The sequence below is a fragment of the Gorilla gorilla genome, chromosome 1, assembly GCF_029281585.2.
Source record: "Gorilla gorilla gorilla isolate KB3781 chromosome 1, NHGRI_mGorGor1-v2.1_pri, whole genome shotgun sequence".
Lineage (NCBI taxonomy): Eukaryota > Metazoa > Chordata > Mammalia > Primates > Hominidae > Gorilla > Gorilla gorilla.
Genome location: NC_073224.2, coordinates 147,967,169 through 147,989,967, shown reverse-complemented (window position 1 = coordinate 147,989,967; position 22,799 = coordinate 147,967,169). Strand labels below are relative to the sequence as shown.

The 22,799-nt window shown below is 37.9% G+C and overlaps 1 protein-coding gene across 7 annotated transcripts in view; it reads left to right on the top strand.

The window, feature by feature from the left end:
- BRDT (bromodomain testis associated) overlaps positions 1–22,799 on the top strand; it is a 64,950-nt gene that overhangs the window by 30,012 nt on the left and 12,139 nt on the right. For all 7 annotated transcript variants that reach the window (XM_019029524.3, XM_055352127.2, XM_019029586.3 and 4 more), the window contains 9 exons: positions 119–307; positions 1,195–1,367; positions 1,441–1,730; positions 1,820–1,933; positions 2,186–2,323; positions 11,774–11,832; positions 12,838–12,888; positions 14,652–14,823; positions 22,326–22,426. In XM_019029524.3, the coding sequence (XP_018885069.3) occupies positions 119–307; positions 1,195–1,367; positions 1,441–1,730; positions 1,820–1,933; positions 2,186–2,323; positions 11,774–11,832; positions 12,838–12,888; positions 14,652–14,823; positions 22,326–22,426 (1,287 nt within the window). The remainder of the gene's footprint in view (positions 1–118; positions 308–1,194; positions 1,368–1,440; positions 1,731–1,819; positions 1,934–2,185; positions 2,324–11,773; positions 11,833–12,837; positions 12,889–14,651; positions 14,824–22,325; positions 22,427–22,799) is intronic.

Here is a 22,799-nt window from a genome sequence, read left to right as displayed (position 1 = left end):
AAAGGAAAAAAGAATTCTGGTCAAAATATGACATGAAATGTACTTTTTATTAAAAGCTGTGATTGCTGGATTAAATAAAAAATACAGAAAACCATAACAAACTAATTTTTCATTATAGGATGTTTTCGAAACGCATTTTTCAAAGATCCCAATTGAACCTGTTGAGAGTATGCCTTTATGTTACATCAAAACAGATATCACAGAAACCACTGGTAGAGAGAACACTAATGAAGCCTCCTCTGAAGGGAACTCTTCTGATGATTCTGAAGATGAACGAGTTAAGCGTCTTGCAAAGCTTCAGGAGCAGGTAGTTGATTGTATTGATACAAATTTTGATAATCTATGAGCTGCTAATCTATCAGGAAATTTTTTCTGCAGATTTAAAGCTGTTATAGTTAAATCGCTTCATAACTGTGGCTTTATTTACTTATTGGCAAATTTGTAATGTTTAATAGTTTTTCCTAATCAAATATTTATTGTCATAAAAATCTGTTATTTTAAAAAATTATGTTATCTATTCCTAATCATGAGTGGTTGATTCTCATTGAAATGATTTATGAAATAGAGATATTTTAAGGATGAGGTCTTATTCAACATTAACTGCTTTTTATGATAAAATGTTAAACTGTTCTGGAGCTCAAGTCTGAAAAATCAATGATTAAAAACTTAAGACCAACCAGGCACCGTGGCTCACGCCTGTAACCCCAACACTTTGGGAGTCCAAGGTGGGAGGATTGCTTGAGCTCAGGAGTTTGAGACCAGCTTGGGCAACATAGTGAGACCATGTCTCTACAAAAAAATCAAAAAAACGAGGCAGGAGGATCACTTGAGCTTAGGAGGTTGAGGCTGCAGTGAGCCAGGATCACACCACCGCACTCCCACCTGGGTGACAGAGCAAGACCCTGGCTCAAAAAAACAAAAAACTTAAGACCACCTGGAAATGTTATTTATTCTTGATCTGTTGGTAGTTGAATATTTAAGTTTATGGGTTGAGCACATGATAGTTTTTGTAATTTAATATATGCCTTTTAAAAATTCAGTGCGTTTGTGAAATTAAATAAAAACTTTAAGGAAATGTAATAAGAAATGAATTTCACAAAAGACACTCTTGACTTTGGAGTGGCTTGATTTTTTTTCTAGTTTCTTTAATTATTTAGAGACATGAATGTTTACAGATTTTTTTTCTTTTATCAGCTTAAAGCTGTACATCAACAGCTCCAGGTTTTGTCCCAAGTACCTTTCCGTAAGCTAAATAAAAAGAAAGAGAAGTCTAAAAAGGAAAAGAAAAAAGAAAAGGTTAATAACAGCAATGAAAATCCAAGAAAAATGTGTGAGCAAATGAGGCTAAAGGAAAAGTCCAAGAGAAAGTAAGTATCTTTTATTATGATAGCTTATTAAGACAATAACGATAAGTTGGACTAAATTTAGTTTTTGTTACAGTCAGCCAAAGAAAAGGAAACAACAGTTCATTGGTCTAAAATCTGAAGATGAAGATAATGCTAAACCTATGAACTATGATGAGAAAAGGCAGTTAAGTCTGAATATAAACAAACTCCCTGGAGATAAACTTGGGCGAGTAGTTCACATAATACAATCAAGAGAGCCTTCTCTGAGCAATTCCAATGCTGATGAGATAGAGATCGACTTTGAAACACTGAAAGCATCAACACTAAGAGAATTAGAAAAATATGTTTCGGCATGTCTAAGAAAGAGACCATTAAAACCTCCTGGTATGTATTTCTGCATATTAATAGAAATTCGTTTGGTATTTATGTTGGTTTTTGGTTATACTCACTTTCTTCCCTCCTAAATCACACAGCTAAGAAAATAATGATGTCCAAAGAAGAACTTCACTCACAGAAAAAACAGGAATTGGAAAAGCGGTTACTGGATGTTAATAATCAGTTAAATTCTAGAAAACGTCAAACAAAATGTAGGTGGCAGTTTTTGATTGTATGTATGTATGTATGTATGTATGTATGTATGTATGTATGTAGAGACAGGGTCTTGTGATGTTGCCCAGGCTGGTCTTGAACTCCTGGCCTCATGCGATCCTCCACCTTGGCCTCTCAAAGTGCTGAGATTACAGGCATGCGCGACCATGCCCAGCCTAGGTGGCAGTTTTTAAATGTTCCTGCAACTATTTAATTCTTCTGGCATTTTAATATGTTTCTCTGTTTTGTAGCTGATAAAACGCAACCATCCAAAGCTGTTGAAAATGTTTCCCGACTGAGTGAGAGCAGCAGCAGCAGCAGCAGCTCATCAGAGTCTGAAAGTAGCAGCAGTGACTTAAGCTCTTCAGACAGCAGTGATTCTGAATCAGGTTAGCTGTCCCCTTAAATATACCTCTGTTGATGGGAGCACTTTTTTTCCTGTAATATTGATTTATATTTTGAAGAAATATTTGTTACTTACCCAGAATCCATGGTTTGTATATCATGCTAATTATTTAATTGCATGTTGACAATCTTAGTATTTTCCCTAAAAGAGATACTGTGTAAGATGAAACTTCGTATTATACGTATGTGACGTGTAGGTTTGTAATGCAGAAAAAAAGTTTACTCAAGGAGGGATAGTCTCAATAAATAATTTCAAATCTTAATATCAAAATATATCAGATAATAAAATAATGACCTTTACTTGTTTTATAAAATAAAAGATTATTTGAGAGCACCTTTCGCTTTACTCTCCATGATCTATCAGATCACTCTAATGTTGCAAGGTTGCCATGTTGTGATACTATGTTCTGAATTGAATAATCCTTTTGAGTTAAACCGGTCATCCCAGAAGCTGTAAATCAGATTTTTTTTTCTACTTCTTTGGTTTCTTCACTGTAGAGTATTTTCTTCCATCTATAGAAAAATGTACTTTAAATTCAGATTCTCAGCTATGCTCAAGTGCCATATTATCTTGTATAGTTTAGCAGTTGTATCAAGCTTAGGTCATTTATGTTTTCTTTGTGCTTTTCTATTAATGATTACACAGGTGATAAGTAATCACTACCCCAAGAATACTGACTTGGCAGTGGTGTTCCATCTTTAGTGACCAAAAGGCAAATTCAGAATTTGGACACTGTTGTCCCTAAATTTTGCTTTATTTTAAATGAGGTGTTTCTTGTGAAATTCAGTTCTCTTTTTAAAGAAACATCTCACACAGAATATTGTGACATCAGGAATTCTTAGCATTATTAAAAGCATCCCTCTTTTTTTCAGTGTGGTAGTATGGTCTGCTGACTTGCAATACATTCTATTTAACTCTTAGTTCTGTTTAGTTTGCATTTATATGGTGCTGATTGCTGTATTTTGTTTTTACATTTCTAAAGTATGTAGTGATAAACATTTTTGGAGAATAAACAGAATTTTTACTTTGGGATTTGTCATACTAGAAAATTTAAAAATGTAGGGCTCTGATTATATAGTATTTCCTTATTTGACTTGTAAGCATAGAACAATACTGGAATAACTTAAGTTGCATTTAGTATTTTCAATTGTAATTAGCATTTGTAACTTCATCTAATAAAGCATTTGTGGTCTAATAAGTTAGAGCACTTTGTCTTTTATTTGTAGGATAAAACTCTTACTGTTCCTGTTAGTTTGAATTATCTAATTATAATAAATGCTTCAAGTGTTAGAGGAAAAGTACAATATAATACAGAGTTTTCAATAAAGTACCTTAATTTTAATATGAATTATCAGTTTCTGATACAATATTATTATATATTGCTTGGAGGAAAGAATGTTTATCACTAACTTGTGTTATTAAAATAGTGCAATATATACTCTCTGTTTTTCTAACATTCTATCAGAATAACTCAGTCTCAGAATTCAAATCTTTTTTTTTTTGAGACGGAGTCTCCCTCTGTCACCCAGGCTGGAGTGCAGTGGCGCGATCTTAGCTCACTGCAAGCTCCACCTCCTGGGTTCACGCCGTTCTCCTGCCTCAGCCTCCCAAGTAGCTGGGACTACAAGCACGCCCAGCTAATTTTTTATATTTTTAGTAGAGATGGGGTTTCACCGTGTTAGCCAGGATGGTCTCGATCTCCTGACCTTGTGATCCACCCACCTCGGCCTCCCAAAGTGCTGGGATGCCAGGCATTAGCCACCGCGCCTGGCCTAGAATTCAAATCTTAAAACATTGCTGTGTTGAATTTTTATTTTATGGCTGAAATTTTTGTTTAATGTCATCTTTTTCAATTAAAAGGAGTTTAAAAATATATAATGTTGAAATCAAAGTAGCAAGTTTTTGTTTTTTTGGTTTTTTTTTTTGAGACGGATTCTCACTCTGTCGCCCAGGCTGGAGTGCAGTGATGTGATCGTGGCTTACCACAATCTCCGCCTCCTGGGTTCAAGTGATCCTCCTACCACAGTCTCCCAAGTAGCTGGGATTACAAGTGGATGCCACCACACCCGGCTAATTTTTGTATTTTTAGTAGAGATGGGGTTTCACCATGTTGTCCAGGCTGGTCTTGAACTCCTGACCTCAAGTGATTCTCTCTCCTTGGCCCCCCAAAGTGCTGGAATTACAGGCGTGAGCCACTGTGCCCAGCCTGAAGTGGCAAGTTTTTATATTTGAACCTACATTATGAATAGTGTACAATTTGTGACACAAGGTCAATTTGTCTTCTGATAATGTGAGTTGTTTATTTTTGAAATTTTAATTGTTTTATCAACAAACTGTGCTTTATTGGAAAAACACTTTATATATGTTATAAATTGCAAATGCAAAGACAAATGGGAAAAAATTATATCTTTGCTTAATACTAAATGAAGTAATTAGACCTTTTGTCCTAATTTTTTTTGCCTTTCTCCACATCTTCTAATGTTCTAAATATCAATTTCAGTTGCAGCTGTTATTTTAAAGGCTCTTAATTTCTAGCGTGTAAACTAAGAACATTTTTTACTTCCCTGGGTACAACAACACACACAAAAAAAAGCCCTGAAAATTGTGAAAAATAAGCAAGTCAAATCATATCATTAGCAATATCTACTATAAAAATAAAGCACCTACTATTCTTAATTATACTAGTAACATTCTCAAGGAACAGATGGCAAATTCTATGTCAAAGTTTCAAGCATGGGCAGAATGAGGCTATTTACTAAGAAAATTTAATTTATGAAAATTAGGCACATCACCAAAAGCTTTATCTGCTACGTCAGTAAAAATTGACTGAAAATATGAATATGAAAAATAAAATATAAATATGAAAAAATAAAAAAAAAATTTTTTTTGAGACAGGGTCTGGCTCTGTCGCCCAGGCTACAGTGCAGTGGCACAATCACGGCTCACTCCTCTGCCTGCTGGGCTCAAGCCATCCTCCTGCCTCAGCCTGCCAAGTAGCTGGGCCTACAGGTGTGTGCCACCACGCTGGGCTAATTTTTGTACTTTTTTTGACAAAAATGTATAGGGTTTCAACATGTTTCCGAGATTGGCCTTGAACTCCTGAGCTCAAGTGATCCGCCCACCTCGGCCTCCCAAAGTGCTGGGATTACAGGTCTGAGCCACCATGCTTGGCCCATAAATATGATTTTTATTGCTTTAAAAATAATTATGATTTGGCCAGAACTGAAACTTGCAGTTGGATATCATGATTCCAGAATTCTGATTAATAGGCTTTTGATTATTTATTGAAGATAATAGGCTTTGATTATTATTATTTTATTTATTGTGTTTTGAGACGGAGTCTCACTCTGTCGCCCAGGCTGGGGTGCAGTGGCACAATCTTGGCCCACTGCAACCTCCGACTCCCGGGTTCAAGCGATCGAGTAGCTGGGACTACAGGAGCATGCCACCACACTGGCTAATTTTTTATTTTTAGTAGAGACGGGGTTTCACCGTGTTAGCCAGGATGGTCCCGATCTCCTGACCTGGTGATCCGCCCTCCTCGGCCTCCCAAAGAGCTGGGATTACAGGCATGAGCCACCGCGCCTGGCAATTTTTTGTATTTTTAGTAGAAATGGGGTTTCATCATGTTGGCTAGGCTGGTCTCAAACTCCTGACCTCAGGTGATCTGCACACCTCGGCCTCCCAAAGTGCTGGGATTACAGGAGTGAGCCATCGTGCCCGATCTTTAGTAATTTTTTCTTAATGTAATTTTCATTTAGTATCTGTCTTCCTGGATTTTCTTATAGCAATTTGGCTATATGCAATTTTTCAAAGCAAGTCAGTCTTTTATAATGTTTGTGTCAGAGACAGCTTTAATTAGTTTTGCTTTTTTTTTTTTTTTTTTGAGACGGAGTCTGCTCTGTTGCCCAGGCTGGAGTGCAGTGGCGCTGTCTGGGCTCACTGCAAGCTCCGCCTCCGGGGTTCACGTTATTCTCCTGCCTCAGCCTGCGGAGCAGCTGGGACTACAGGCGCCCGCCACCACGCCCGGCTAATTTTTTCTATTTTTAGTAGAGACGGGGTTTCACCATGTTAGCCAGGATGGTCTCGATCTCCTGACCTCGTGATCCGCCCGCCTCGGCCTCCCAAAGTGCTGGGATTACAGGCGTGAGCCACCGCGCCCGGCCCAAATCCTTGAAAAATGAAAATGAGAGCTCTATGGACTGGAATCAGCATGTCATTGCAAATTTTAATGTGATTTGGTTTTATTTATCTTTTTGACTGGTGTCAGCATATGCAGATAAGTCAAGAACATTTATTAAACATCGGTATAAATATAAAATCTTTAAAAATGATTTTTCATAACTAAAATCATTAAATGTCAGATCAAAGATGTAGCCAAGCCTTGAAAATGAAATCAATTCTAATGCATGTATCTTATGTTGACTAGGCTGTGCTAGTATGCACACATAAGCTATTGAGAGTTTTCTAATGCTCAACAATCTTGGGGTTACCTTGAGTGATTTATAGGGAGCAATATAACTAATAGCTTTAATCCTGTGACTAATGATACTGAGAAAAAAAATCAAAAGGAACAGCTTATCAATAGGAGTACTTTTAATTAAAACCTTATAGGAAATAACTCCAGGAACTGTCTAAATATAAGCTCAGATACTTGATTAGTGTGAAATAGAATTTTTTCAGTGTACTTAATTTCAATTTTTACAGAGTTAAACACAAAGAAACTAAATGGTCATGACATCAGTTCACTGTTTTTCTTTAGTTGTTTAAGACTTAAAGTGAATTTGTCAATTCATCCTTTGGACTTTTTGCATTTTGTTGGATTTAGTGTAATGTTCAGAGAATGAAATTTATAAGTTCTTTAAATAACATTTGTTTCTTTTTTTAAAAAGCTTTCTTAGTTATGGGTGACATCAAACAGGAATAAATAAATTTGTAATTTTAGTACTACCACCTAGGTCTTCTATAGACATGACAAGGATATGATTTTTTTCATGCAAGGTTTGGAAACCGACAAACTTTGTTCAAGCCTAGATTTTAACTTTTTAGAGGAGGATGATTTAGTAAGTGCAGGAAGTATACAAGGAAAGCCTCTAAATAATCTTTGCCATTCAAACTAGAAAGCTAAAGGTACATTACTGGAGTTTATTAAATTATTTTAGACTTTTATAAATTCCTTTTTTTTTTTTTTTTTTTGGAGACAGAATCTCACTGTTGCCAAGGCTGGAGGGCAGTGGCTCGATCTCAGCTAACTGCAACCTCTGCCTCCTAGGTTCAGGCCTTCCAATTAGCTGGGCAACAGACATGCACCACCAAGCCTGGCTAATTTTTGTATTTTTAGTAGAGAGTGGGTTTCACCATGTTGGCCAGGCTGGTCTTGAACTCCTGGCTTCAAGCGATCTGCCTGCCTCGGCCTCCCAAAGTGCTGGGATTACAGGCATGAGACACCACGCCTGGCCTATCAATCACTTTTCTATAATCTGTCCTCTGTAACAAAAGTGTGGTTTCTTTTTCTAATTTAAAAGTCTTTGGTAATTATTTCTGCTATATATGGCATCATATTCTGTTTTTTTGTTTTGTTTTGTTTTTTTGAGATGGAATCTCACTCTGTTGCCCAGGCTGGAGTGCAGTGGTGCGATCTCGGCTCACTGCAACCTACGCTTCCTGGGTTCAAGCAATTCTGCCTCAGCCTCCTGAGTAGCTGGAGCTACAGGTGCACACCACCATCCCCGGCTAATTTTTTTTTGATATTTTTTAGTAGAGACGGGGTTTCGCCATATTGGCCAGGCTGGTCTCGAACACCTGACCTCATGGTCTGCCCACCTCAGCCTGCCTCAGCCTCTCAAAGTGCTGGGATTACAGGCGTGAGCCACTGCGCCCGGCCTTGTTTTTGTTTTTTGTTTTTTGTTTTTTTAAATCATATTATGTTCCTATTCAACTTTTCAAGTTTTTTAGTTCAAATTGGCTTGCTGATAATATTTAGTATCTCTGGAACATCTATCTCAGTGCTTTGATTGGTGATAGGTATTAAGTAAACTCTTTAATCAAATCTCTATGATTGCAGATCTTTTTTTAGTTCTATGGGTTTTTTTTGTTTTGTTTTGTTTTTTTGCGACAGAGTCTCGCCGTTTCACCCAGGCTGGAGTGCAATGGCACACTCTCCACTCACTGCAACCTCTGCCTCCTGGCTTCAAGCAATTCTTCTGCCTCAGCCTCCTAAGTAGCTGGGATTACGGGCACCTGCCACCACGCCCGGCTAATTTTTGTATTTTTCGTAGAGATAAAGTTTCACAATGTTGACAGGCTGGTCGGGAACTCCTGACCTGGTGATCCACCCGCCTTGGCCTCCCAAAGTGCTGGAATCACAGGTGTGAGCCACTGTGCCTGGCCTATGGTTAACTTTTTTTGACAGTTTAAAATGAAAACTTTGGTAACAAAGTTTTATATTGAGTTTTTGGGGGAGATATGAAATTAGAACATTTATAATTAGAATATATGCCACAGTATGCATTTGTTTAATAGTGCATATATTATCCACTTTGATCCTCTTAAGGTAGGTGTATACATGCTGTCATACTTCCCTAGAGAAATTAGTTGGCAATGTGTAAGTTGTCATTATTGTTATCGATTTTATTTTTATTTATTTATTTATTTATTTATTTATTTATTTGAGACGGCATCTTGCTCTGTCATCCAGGCTGGAGTGCAGTGGCACCATCTTGGTTCACTGAAAACTCTGCCTCCCAGGTTCAAGTGATTCTTGTGCCTCAGCCTCCCGAGTAGCTGGGATTACAGGTTTGCACCACCACGCCCAGCTAATTTTTGTATTTTTGGTAGGGGGGGGGTTTCACCAGGTTGGCCAGGCTGGTCTCAAACTCCTGACCTCAGGTGATCAGCCTGCCTTGGCTTCCCAAAGTGCTGGGATTACAGGTGTGAGCTACCACGCCCGGCCTTGTTATCCATTTTAATTGATGTTTGCTAGCACTGATAGAGCTTCTTCACTAATTGCAATATGGTTGTAGTTTGGTAGGGAAAATATGTACATTTGTCTTTTAATTTCAAAGGCCAGGAACTCATGAATAAGCATACATATGTAGTTTTAGTTTATTATGCTCTTAAAAAGTCAATTATGTAAGATTAGAATGAGAAGCAAAATGCTGAGACTTTTATGAGACATATATAGTAGGTGTTTTTATTTTTTTAATTAAAATTCCTTGATGCCTTTTGCTAATATCTTTAGATTTTGAGGTGCTAAGGTTTTGGGACTTCGAACTCCTGACCTCAAGTGATCCACCTGCCTCGGCCTCCCAAAGTGCTGGGATTACAGGCGTAACCCACTGCGCCGGCCTTGAGGTGCTAAGTTTTATAATAATTTTGAGCCTAGTTTTATGTATTAGAAAACTAAGGTGATGCCCTTGAATTTTTTTTTTTTTTAGTAGAACACCAATCTGGTATGTCATATTTGTACTAAAGAGTTTATATTGTAGGATAATGTAGTTTTAGGTGCATATTTGAATAATTTAGATGTATAGATATACATATATGATCATATTAATGAAGTCTTTTTGGTTTTTGTTGTTTTTTTGTTCAAAGCTGAAACCATAATTTCTCCTTTATGATTATGATTATTTTTAGACAGGGTCTGGCTCTGTCACCCAGACTGGAGTGCAGTGGTGCAATCTCGGCTCACTGCAACCTCTGCCTTTTGGGTTCAAGCTATTCTCCTGCCTCAGCCTCCCAAATAGCTGGGACTACAAGTGCACACCACCACACCTGGCTAATTTTTGTATTTTTACTAGAGATGGGGTTTCAACTTGTTGGCCAGGCTGGTCTTGAACTCCTGACCTCAAGTGATCTAACCACCTTGGCCTCCCAAAGTGCTGGGATTACAGGCATGAGCCACCATGCCCTGCCTAATATGTCCTTTAAATGCGAAAGCTACCTGGATGTATATTCTCAATCTTCTCAGTCTGTCTCCTTCTCTTCCTCCTATGCCTAGCCCGCAACACTTAAATAATATTTAGCTGAGTGACATTAAGAAGGTTCATGTCATTTTAAATACTTGAATTATTTAAATTAAAGGATGTCATTGAGTGGCATTTAGCAATTTTAACAATGTCCAGCATCAAACATTTTAGGAGAGGAAAGAACAGTAACACATCCAGTGGAAACTGATGGCTTTTCAGAAGGCAGAAGGTAATTATTAAAATTAGAATGTTTTAAGTTTGAATAATGTTTGGTGTTGACCATCCGTGGTGTCCTGGAGCATGAAACAGATAACACTCAGGTGGTCATGAAAGCTGGCTTGGAGAGACTGATCAGGGCAGTTACTACCAGTTTGGTGCTTTACCTTACTGACCCAGGATTATGACTGGGGAGGATAGCATCAGAAACAATTGTAGGATAAAGAAAGAGAAACCCACTAGCACCGTGTTGGAGAGATCTCTTTTTATGTCTGCTTCTACTGCCAATGTCAGCTGTACAGTATTTCTAAAGGCAGAGGAGATACTATAAAACTCATTTCTTGCTGTATAGCTGAGACTGCCAAATAGCTTAGAAGTATTTAATCAGATAGAATCTTTATTATAGAGTTTAGCAAGCACAGCAGACCTTTCCACAGAGCTAAAATAGCTTTACTTTTAATAAAAGACTGTATCCTCTCAGATAAATGACATCCCCTTCTCTTATAGTAAATTATTTTTTAAATTAAGCCTCTTAGGGCTATATTTATGGCTACTTGATAAAAGGTGATTTTAGCATAATGGATGCTGCTTGTTTGAAACCTTATCTCTGTTGCAACATATTCCTTTTTAAACTGTCAATTATTCAAGCTTGTTACTGTTATGTAACATACTGCGCTTTTTGGCCTAAACATAATGTAAATTGAAATTTGTGAGTGGACATTTACTCTACTATAGGAAAATAAAATAATCTTGAAAGCAGGTATCCGTTTAGAAATTTTAGCTGATTCAAAGAGGGTGAAAACCTGTGACTCTAAGGATTTCTTGATATGTTTGTAATAAAGGCATTTTCTTGAAATCACCCCTGTATTTCTTTCTTTTTTTGAGACGGAGTCTCGCTCTCTTGCCCAGCCTGGAGTGCAGTGGCGTGATCTTGGCTCACCGCAACCTCCGCTTCCCAGGTTTAAGCGATTCTCCTGCCTCAGCCTCCTGAGTAGCTGGGACTACAGGCGTGTGCCACCACACCCTGCTAATTTTTTGTATTTTTAGTAGAGATGGGGTTTCACCGTGTTAGCCAGGATGGTCTCCATCTCCTGACCTCGTGATCCACCTGCCTCGGCCTCCCAAAGTGCTGGGATTACAGGCATGAGCCACTGTGCCCAGCCCCCACTGTGTTTCTAATATGGAAAAATTATAACTTGGTATTTTTTAAGCTAATAAATATTAAAATATTTATGTGTATACATTTGCAGAAATGTTCCCTAAGTTTACAGAAGTAAAACCAAATGATTCTCCTAAAGAGAATGTAAAGGTAAGTGAATTCTTTATTCGTATCTCTGAATTTTAAAAGTATGTATAACTCATGGGTATAGTAGTAGCTTTCTTTAAAATTGTTTTCAATTTTATTTACACGAAGAAAGTTGTCACTGTTTTTAGCTTATGAACTAAATGTTCAATGATTTCTTCCTGAAGAAAACCGAATAGGGAAGCTATTTGTCTTCATTTTTCAATAAGATATAACATTTATGTAAGCCAAATGGATAAGTAGAACAAATTCTAGAAGCTTCAGCTTATCCCTGAGAGTCTGAATACAGAGGGATGGCCTTGGTATCGTGAATGAGTGTACAGAACTATGCGTACAGTGAAGTGAAATTTTTCAAAAGATGGTAGGAGAATGGTAGTTTCTACAGATAAAGCTTATAATTGCCAGCTATCCATTTTGGCACATCTATGTTTGACTAGTAGTTGATGTGCTTTGAAAGGAACAGAAGTGGCCAGGCGAGGTGGCTCACGCCTGTAATCCCAGCACTTTGGGAGGCCGAGGCGGGCAGATCACGAGGTCAGGAGATCGAGACCATCCTGGCTAATATGGTGAAACCCCGTCTCTACTAAAAATACAAAAAATTAGCCGGGCATGGCGCCATGCGCCTGTAATCCCAGCTACTTGGGAGGCTGAGGCAGGAGGATGGCATGAACCTGGGAGGCGGAGCTTCCAGTGAGCCGCGATTGTGCCACTGCACTCCAGCCTGGGTGACAGAGCAAGACTCTGTCTCAAAAAAAAAAAAAAAAAGAAAAAGAAAAAGAAAAGAACAGAAGTGATTTTTTACTAGCTCAAGTTGTCATCCTCATATACATTTTTTTCCCTTTGTACCCCTTCCAAACATAGAATTATTTATGTAACAACATCTAACTAGGTGAGGGAAACACAATAATAAATAATACTGTCTTAAAAGAGCTCTAATTTGTGAAAAAGGAATATAATCACATGGTTAAGAGATAATATGATTAATGCTATAATCTATATAATTATTTTTAGAAAATGAAGAATGAATGCATACTGCCTGAAGGAAGAACAGGCATCACACAGGTAATGCTTAAAATGTGTTTTAAAGAACAGGGGAAGAAATGGTTTACATATAGATTAGGGGCTTACTTTTTAAAATAAGTAATAGCATGAAGAGAGGCAAAAAAAAAAAAAAACACACAGCAAGTATATTCAGAGAAATATGGAAGCTGAGGGTATTTATTAGATGGCTTGGAGTATATAACAGGGCTTTGGACACGTAAGTGAAATTATACATATATATATTTTGTTGTTGTTGTTGAGACAGAGTCTCGCTCCATCACCCAGGCTGGAGTGCAGTGGCATGATCTTCCCTCACTTCAACCTCCGCCTTTCGGGTTCAAGCGATTCTCATGCCTCAGTCTCCGGAGTAGCTAAGACCACAGGCACACACCACCATGCCCAGCTAATTTTTATATTTTTAGTAGAAACGGGATTTCACCATGTTGGCCAAGCTGGTCTCGAACTCCAGACTTTAGGTGACCCACTCACCTCAGCCTCCCAAAGTGCTGGGATTACAGGCGTGAGCCACCATGCCTGGCCTTCCCATTCCTTTTGAATAGGAAGAAGTTATAGATGGTCTGTCTTGCCAAAGGTGTATTAGTGGAATAAAAAAATTATGTCAAGTTATGAAGGAACTTTGGAAGCATTTTTATCTCAATACGTAGCATGTAGAATGCCACCTTTTTAATGGTCTATTTTTGGTCAAAATTTTTTCACTTTCACTCACTGAGGAAAAAAATGCCTATGGTAAAAGGTAGTATATATTAATCCATAGGTTCATGTATGAATGTATATATTTGTGTAGTTCAGAAAGTGATTTTTTTCTTTGGCTGATTTAAACCTGAGCATTAGGCTTTGAGCTTTGGCCTGGGTCTATATTGTTGTAATAAACATTCCTATGGCATTTGTTTTATTCATATTTGCATAGGTGTTACTTGTACACTTGCCTACCTACTCACTCACCCCAATGCCTTGTTAGACAAAGGAGAAAGACTGTCTTATTTATCTCTGTACCATCTACAACTCAGAGCTTAGTTAGATAAGGCTACTGGGCTTTGCTACTGTAACTTCGCTTGCCACAGAATAGGTGTGAGATTTTAGGTAAGCTGCTTCTATTATTTCTAGAAAATGTAGGTAGAGATAAAAATTATACCTAACTCAGCGTTATTGTGAGAATTAAAGAAAAACCATATAAAGGACTTACCCTGGTACCTCACACATAGTAAACATTAAATAAATGTTAGCTATTATTACACTACAGCTTTTATTTAATAGTTACCTGAATATTGAATTAGAATTTATTGATAGTCTTGTGGGTTGACCATAATGTAATTTTAAATTTATCCCCTTATGTCTATAATACAGTAAGGAAAAATGGCTAAAGTAAGTGAATTGGTCTCTAGATTTGCTATAAAAGCTCAGGGGTTTGTTTTGTTTTGTTTTTTAGTAATTACAGGAAAGCTTTAAATGAATAGCATTGTTTAATAATATACATGTATACTCATGTAAAATATACATGCATACTCATAACTAAGATCATAGGCTTTGACTTACTCTACCTCTTGCAAGCCATATAATGGCCAAGTTATTTAATGCTTTTAAACCCCAGTTTGCTCATTTGCAAGACAGGGATAACTATACATTATAGATTTGTGTGACTTAAATAATAAGGTATTTTAAAAAGGTAGCATTAAATTATATTCTTGACTCTTGTGTTTCTGTTCTCTTTGGTATACTTCTTGTATGGTTAAAACTAAGTGATAACTTTGATTTTGTTTTAACAGATAGGATATTGTGTGCAAGACACAACCTCTGCCAATACTACCCTTGTTCATCAGACCACAACTTCACGTGTAATGCCACCAAATCACCACCAATTAGCATTTAATTATCAAGAATTAGAACATTTACAGACTGTGAAAAACATTTCACCTTTACAAATTCTGCCTCCCTCAGGTAAGAAATTAACAAGTAAACAACTGTTATTGAGAAATTGACTTCTAAACCTATACATATATGAAAATGTTATGGTCACCTTAAATGTTAAATATCTGGGAAATACCAACAATCATAACTAGTAAATTCCAGGTTACAAATAATCACTGAAGCACATCATTAGAAATTATCTGCTTTATACCTGTAGGCATTCATTAATATTTAAAAGAAAGAAAATTATGTGTATAGTTCACACCCAATTTACTTTCCCAGATCTGAGCAGATCTGGGAAATACTGTTTTAACTTCCATGACACCTATCTGGGTTAGAAAAGTAGGAAAGAATAAGGGAAAGATACTTAGAGATTCTATAGGTAAAGAAAAGAAGTTACAGATATATAAAATAGTTTACAGTTAAGGAAACTTGGGCTAGAAATACTTGCCTAAGGGTAGTTCCTATTTGTCTAAAACTGGTTAAATTTTTATATTTTTAGATTCATTTGACTTAATATCTTATCAGAAGGGAAAGTTTTGCCTGTCTCAACTTGGTTCTGGTGGGTTGAAGGGGATGTGTGGCACGAAGGGTACTTCTGATATGAGTTTAGCCTAGAGCATGACTAAACCTTGAGACACTAATGTATTTAGGCCTAGGTTAAGGGCAGATATGAATATTCCTTGTCTATTCTTCTTCCCTCTAGAATGTTCCCTGGTTTCCACTTGGCCACCCAAGGGCAGAGGTATCTCCCTAGCAGAATAAATTTCCAAGCTGTTTTGCTGCAACACGGATTAGGAGGAAGAGGGAGATGTTTTGATCCTTCTTCACAGCTTTCAGTTTAAAATCTCCCTACTATTCTGTGTGTGTGTGTGTGTGTGTGTGTGTGTGTGTGTGTGTGTGTGTGTTGTTTAAATTTTTTTTTGAGATGGAGTCTCGCTCTGTCTTGCAGGTGGGAGTGCAGTGGCACAATCTTGGCTCATTGCAACCTCCGCAATGATTCCCGGGTTTAAGCGATTCTCCTGCCTCAGCCTCCTGAGTAGCTGGGATTACAGGCATGTGCCACCATGCCAAGCTAATTTTTTTGTAGTTTTTTTTTTTTTTTCTGAGACGGAGTTTCATTCTTGTTGCCCAGGGTGGGTGCAGTGGTGCAATCTTGGCTCACTGCAACCTCCGTCTCCCAGGTTCAAGTGATTCTCCTGTCTCAGCCTCCTGAGTAGCTGTGATTACAGGCATGTACCACCATGCCCAGCTAATTTTTTGTCTTTTTAGTAGAGACAGGGTTTCACCATGTTGGTCAGGCTGGTCTCAAACTCTTGACCTCAGATGATCCACTTGCCTCAGCCTCCCTATTCTGAGTTTGAATATTCCATTTTGTCTTTAATTAAAGTTATATCTCTTCATTGTGGGGAAGGGAATGGAGATCAATGGAGAAAATATCTAAGGCCACACTGGAGGGCATTCCAGGAAGAAGAATAAACAAATATCCAAAGTATGAAATATTTATGTCTACTCTTTTTTGGAAATACATTTTCAAGATACTTGGAGAATAACAGAAGATATGATAGCTATAGGTCATGAGTTACCTAGAATACCAGTGCCATTAATTTGTATACAACAAATTATATACAAATTTGTATACGTTTATTTGTGTACAACAAGGAGCTTTGTATAGGAAGCATAATCAGATTTTATTCAATTTAATTTTATTTTATTTATTTTTTTGACACAGAGTCTCGCCCTGTTGCCCAGGCTGGAGTGTAGTAGCACAGCCTCTGCTCACTGCAACCTCTGCCTCCCGGGTTCAAGCAATTCTCATGCCTCAGCCACCCAAGTAGTTGGGATTACAGGCATGCACCACCATATGCGGCTAATTTTTGTACTTTTTGTAGAGACGGTTTCACCATGTTGGCCAGGCTGGTCTTGAACTCCTGGACTCAAGTGATCCACCCACCTTGGCCTCCCAAAGTTCTGGGATTACAGGCGTGAGCCACCACACCCAGCCCCAGGTTTTATAATAGGGGAAAAATTGCTGCTTACCATGTAGAGGATGGATTAAGATGGTGCTCTGATGTAGTTAGGATTAAGTAAGGACACTGAATGCTGTAGTCTAGGAAATAAATTATTAGGACCAAAACTAACACAGCAACTGTAGAAAGCATGTGGATATATAAGGTATTTTTGTGGCAGAATTGATATACTTTGTTAGGATGAATGAGCTACTGGGAGATTATCTAATAGTTGGATTGAAAACAGGGGACAGAACTCATTTGGCACATGTTTGAGATGTTACAGAATATCTAAGTGGAAATATAAAGCTAGAAATAGGTTTCTAGAACTAACAGGGTGTAACAGGAATTAGAAATTAGGAATTAACAGTATGTAGAAGCTACTTGAAGCCATAAGAATAAATGAAAACACCCAGGAAAATCTGCAGAGCAGGAAGAGAAAAGCTTAAAGACAAAATTCTAAGAAACAAAACCTCCTCAGTAAAAGTAGAAAAAAATAGTTAAAAGAAGAGGTAATCAATGGTAGAGAAAAAGAAAAAATAGTGTAATAAAAGCCCAGGAAGATAGATTTTTTTTTTAGAAGGAAATCAAAAGTATCACATACTGCAGAGCATTTAAGTAGGATGAGGAATGGAGAGAGAGCATTACATTGGGAATGTGAGAATTTTTACTTTTGCGGAAGCTTTTTTAGTACCTGTTGTGATGGGGCAGAAACCAGATTGTTGTAAACTGAGAAGTAATGGAATTTGAGTGTAGTGAATGTAAAGCATTCTTTGAAGAACTTTGTTGGTAAAGAGGATGGAAAGATTTGTGGCTTTAACAGGAAAATAGATTTTTTGGAGGAGTGGGCAAGATTATTTTGAGTTTTTTAATTGGAGGGATTTGAATATTTGAAGGCTCATTATAAAGAGCTAAAGTAGGAAAAAGTTACTCTTTTAACTAGAGTATGTTTTATAAGAATGCTAGGGTAGCCTTGCCCTTGAAAAGGAATAGATTATGAAAAACAAAGGTGAGAATGTAGTCAAGGTGTTCTCTTATTCCTAATTTAAGAAAACACCCTATCTATGAAAAGTCAGGCTTTTAATACCTACACCTTCAATAAGGATCAGTTTATTATATTACTTGAAATTCTGTTTATATGATGCCTATTAGTAAGCTAATATATAAAGGAAAGTTTGGGTGATGCCAGAGTAGCTGTTCTTTTGCAGTTAGCAAGATTCTCAGAAACAACATGGTTTACATTTGCCAACTGTAGGTGGCACTATGCCCACGGGAAATTGCAAATGTATGTGAGCCATAAAATTTATAGAGACATTTTCTTTTTCTGGAGTTAAATCTCAATAGAAATAAATTTTTTGTTAAACCTTACAATTAAATGATAAAAGCAATATGTTGAAGTTTTCTTATTGGAAAAATAGTTTGACAAAATGTTAGAGTACATAAAAGATTAAAAAGTGAATTTTTAAGTGTTACTGGTTTTCATCACACCTGCCCACATATGATCTCCACATGAAATGGACAATGTTGAATTTTTTTTCCTTATAAGTTGAAGCTTTTAGCCATACCCTTATCCTTATAGTTTACCCTTTCCCCTTCTCATAAAAACTTCACTAAATTGCCGCCATAAAAAGGGATGAGTTCATGTCCTTTGCAGGGACATGGATGAAGCTGGAAACCATCATCCTCAGCAAACTAATACAAGAACAGAAAACCAAACACCGCATGTTCTCACTCATAAGTGGGAGTTGAACACTGAGAGCACATGGACACAGGGAGGGGAACATCACACACTGGGGCCTGTTGGGGGGTGGGGGGCTAGCAGAGGGGTAGCATTAGGAGAAATACCTAATGTAGATGACAGGTTGATGGGTACAGCAAACCACTATGGCACGTGTATACCTATGTAACAAACCTGCACATTCTGCGCATGTATCCCAGAACTTAAACTATAATAAAAAAATTTTTTTAAACTTCACCAAATTATATTGAGTTTTTAAAATATTTAGGCTGTTATATAAACATGAATTCATAATTGCAAATGAAAAAGTAAATCCAGGAGTTTGCTATCTCATAGGAGAAATAAACAACTGGTATATAAAGTAAAAATAATGTGCCCTGAAAGAAGCTAAAGTGAACTTTAAGGAGGTGAAGAAGGCAGAATCACCTGATCTGTTTGGCAGATACGTATTTTACAGAATGAGTGTCATTTGAGCTGGATAGTGCAGAAAAAAAATAAGGCTTACCTATGTTTATTTAGTATGGAAAGGCATTTGGATGGAGGAAGCAACATGAATGTGAAGGTATTTAGGCAACTCATAATTCCATGTGATTAAAGATTTGGTTGGATTAAACAGGAATGTGGAAAATTACAAAGGTAGACCAGGTTTAGATCATTTAACCCTTTAGATACTTTGGACTTAATTATAATAGCATAGTCAGTGGGGAGGCAATGAAGGTTTTTTTGAGTGAAGGTGTGCCTCTGAGTGATTAATTTGCCAATATTATTTAGGTGAGTTGAAGGAAAGGAGAATATAGAGACCAGAGAAGGGAAGGAGACCAGCTGGGCTGTTGCAGTAGTAGGGAAAAAATGACATAAAGTGATAGAAGGAAAGAGAAGGGGAAAGTTAAAAGAAATTGCAAGAGTAGAATGGGCAGGTCTGCAAAATATGAAAACATGCTGGGTTAATAACCCAGGGATATAAGCTTCGGTGGCTCACAGGATACTGGCTGGGTACTGTCCAGGTTGACAGACCTGGGACACAAGATGAAGAATAGGCTTCTGAGGAAAGATGAGTTCTGTAGTGTTTTGAGGTATCACAGGGTCATTCATGTAAAAATATTTTTCAGAGAGTTGGACCCTTGACATACTTCCTAGGCTTTTATGACACCTCTCTTAACAATCCTATCTGTCTGTTCCTTACAGATATCTCTTTATTTGCCTCCCTTTAGATGTTGATAATTCTCTGAATTGCATCCTTAAGCCTCTCTGTTTTTTTCATCTACCCCAGAATTTCCCAACCATGTTTCAAAGCACAGTCTTACTGAATGAATGTCCCCTCAGCTCTTATAGCAATGAGCTGGGAGCAGCCTTTCCATTTATGCAGGTGGCCATACATTGATCGTTTTCTATATATCATGACATGGAAAAGGTTGGAAGCAGTGCTCTATACTTGGGTGATCTTTGGCATCCATGACTTCTAGTCTCATTTTTACAATTCAAATGTATCCAGGCCCCAGGCATGTTTATACAACTCTACTAAATATCTTTACTTAAACATCACGTAGGCATTCCAAACACAGCCATGTAAAAACTGAATTCCCCCTTTTAGTCCCCAGATTTTATTTATTTTTTTGAGACAGTCTTCCTGTGTTGCTCAGGCTGGAGTACAGTGGCGCAAATACGGCTCACTGCAGCCTCAACCGCCTGGGCTCAAGTCATCCTCCTACCTCAGCCTCTCAAGTAGCTGGGACCACAAATGTGTGCCACCATGCCCAGCTAAGTTGTTATTTGTTTGTTTTGTTTTGTTTTGTTTTGTTTGGTAGAGATAGGATCTCACCATGGCTGGTCTCAAACTTCTGGGCTTAAGGAATCCTCCCGCCTTGGCCTCCCAAAGTGCTGGGATTGCAGGCCTGAGCCAGTGCACCCAGTCTGGTCCCCAGATTTTAATCCTTCCTCTTTAATTGTCAATAATGGCACTATCACCACTTACCAACTTAGAGTCAGCAAATTAAGGGTCACTTTAGAATTTCACTTACCATACATACTTTTTCTCCTTCCTAAATAATCACTCACAGGAAGCAGAGAAGGGAAGGCAGTCCTATACTTACAGCTTTTCTCACTATTTTTTCCCTTTCCTTGTTGAAGTGAGGAAACATGGCTACATTGGGGCTGTGTACGGACGTACAAATTAAAAATGTGAGCTTTTGTTCTACATTCTTTGACAGTGTTTTGTCTTGCCCTCCTATGCTCACTGCTATTCCTTGATGTTCCTTGCTCTCTTCTTCTAACCTCAACCTCAGAGTATGATTTAGCCAGAGAATCAGTCAAGGGATTGATGGATGGTAGAAGCTTAAATGTAAGTCCCTGTAATATGTAAGTGGCCAGGATTTTGTTAGTTTGGGTTAGTTAACAAAGACAGCAGCTCAGTTTTGATTTGTCCCTCTTGTTCTTCAGCCATGAATTAGAACCTGTAGACTACGACTAGAGAGAATTGAATCAAGTGGTCAATTAAGTTTCATGCATCAGGATGTTCCATGTTGCAGATGACAGAAAACTCAGCCCAAACTGATTTAATAAAGGGATTTTGTTGGCATACATAAGCAATAGTCCAAAGATAGGTCAATCTTTTAGTCATGGCTTGATAAGGGCTCACACTCTGTAGTTAACCTTCACCAATAATAATAAATGAAATATTTGCATGAAAACTTAAGAATTAATGAAATTGCATAGTTTGTTCTCCTCACCTCAGAGTCAGACTTACTGCATTTCACATCCCTGTTCCCTTGGTAGCTATTTTGAGTGTCTGGTATCTTAGTTTCCCTCTCTGTGTTTTTTTGTCTCCAATTGGCCACCCAGGCAGCATCTTTCCCTTGGAAGCCCTGCACTGGCTTAGGTCTGCTCTTCCTAAATGAGTTACTGATGGTGAGATAGAATTACCAGGAATGGCTTGGCCTAATTAAAACCCACCTCTAGGCTGGGCGCGTAATACCTGAGGATAGTTATTACATTTTAGTCATCCTTATGTTCCCAGTGCTTAGTACATAGTATGTGCTCAGTAAATGTTTAGTGATAACTGGGTTTTATCAGCAGTCTAAATTGCTTTAGATAAGTAATGCTATGGTTTTGAATGTTTGTCCTCTCCAAAACTCATGTTGAAATTTACAGGCCTGGCCAGCCACAATGGCTCATGCCTGTAATCCCAGCACTTTGGGAGGCTGAGGCGGGCAGATCACTGAAGGTCAGGAGTTCAAGTCCAGCCTGGCCAACATGGTAAAACCCCATCTCTACTAAAAATACAAAAATTAGCCAGGCATGGTGGTGGGTGCCTGTAATCCCAGCTACTCAGGGGGCTAAAGTAGGGGAATTGCTTGAACCTTGGGGGTGGAGGTTGCAGTGAGCCAAGATTGCGCCACTGTACTTCAGCCTAGAGCATCAAAGCAAGACCTTCTCCCCCACCCAAAAAAAACACACCTCTGGAACTGAGGTCAGTCTAAACTGGAGAGCTGCTATAGCATGGGGTCAGATAAAAAGGTTTTGGTGGGTGAGTATGATGTCAGCTATACTTCATGCTGACCAGAACAAGCAAAAATAACAAAAAAAGAGCAAAGTGGTAACTTTCAAATGAGAAATATTTTACAGTATAACAAGTCCCTAACTAAGAATATTCCAAAGTTAAATGATGCATCAAAAAATTAGTCTCTTTGTTTTCATAGTGTCTGACCTGGAAGGAAAAATAAAATCAAATTCTGGGTAAGTAGGATGAAATATTTTAATTATACTATTCTAAAAATGTGTGCATCCAGGTGATTCTGAACAGCTCTCAAATGGCATAACTGTGATGCATCCATCTGGTGATAATGACACAACAATGTTAGAATCTGAATGTCAAGCTCCTGTACAGAAGGTAAAAGTAATTTTTTTTTTCTAACAAATCTTGAAGGGATTTGAAATTGGGTTTGGAAGTGGTACAAGAGGTATTTAAAAGCCCTGACTTAAATGAAATGTTGGATCTCTAAGCCTAATTTTTGCCTACGTAATTTTTTTAAAAAGTACTTCTGAGCAACATCCTTCCCCTACCCACATACCTACCTATCATTGGTCCTCTTGTTTGTGTTTTTTTGTTGTTGTTTTTTTTTGAGATGGAGTCTCACTCTGTCGCCTAGGCTGGAGTGCTGTGGCACGATCTCGGCTCACTGCAACCTCTGCCTCCCAGATTCAAGCGATTCTCATGCCTCAGCCTCCCAAGTAGCTGGGATTACAGGTGTGTACCACCATGC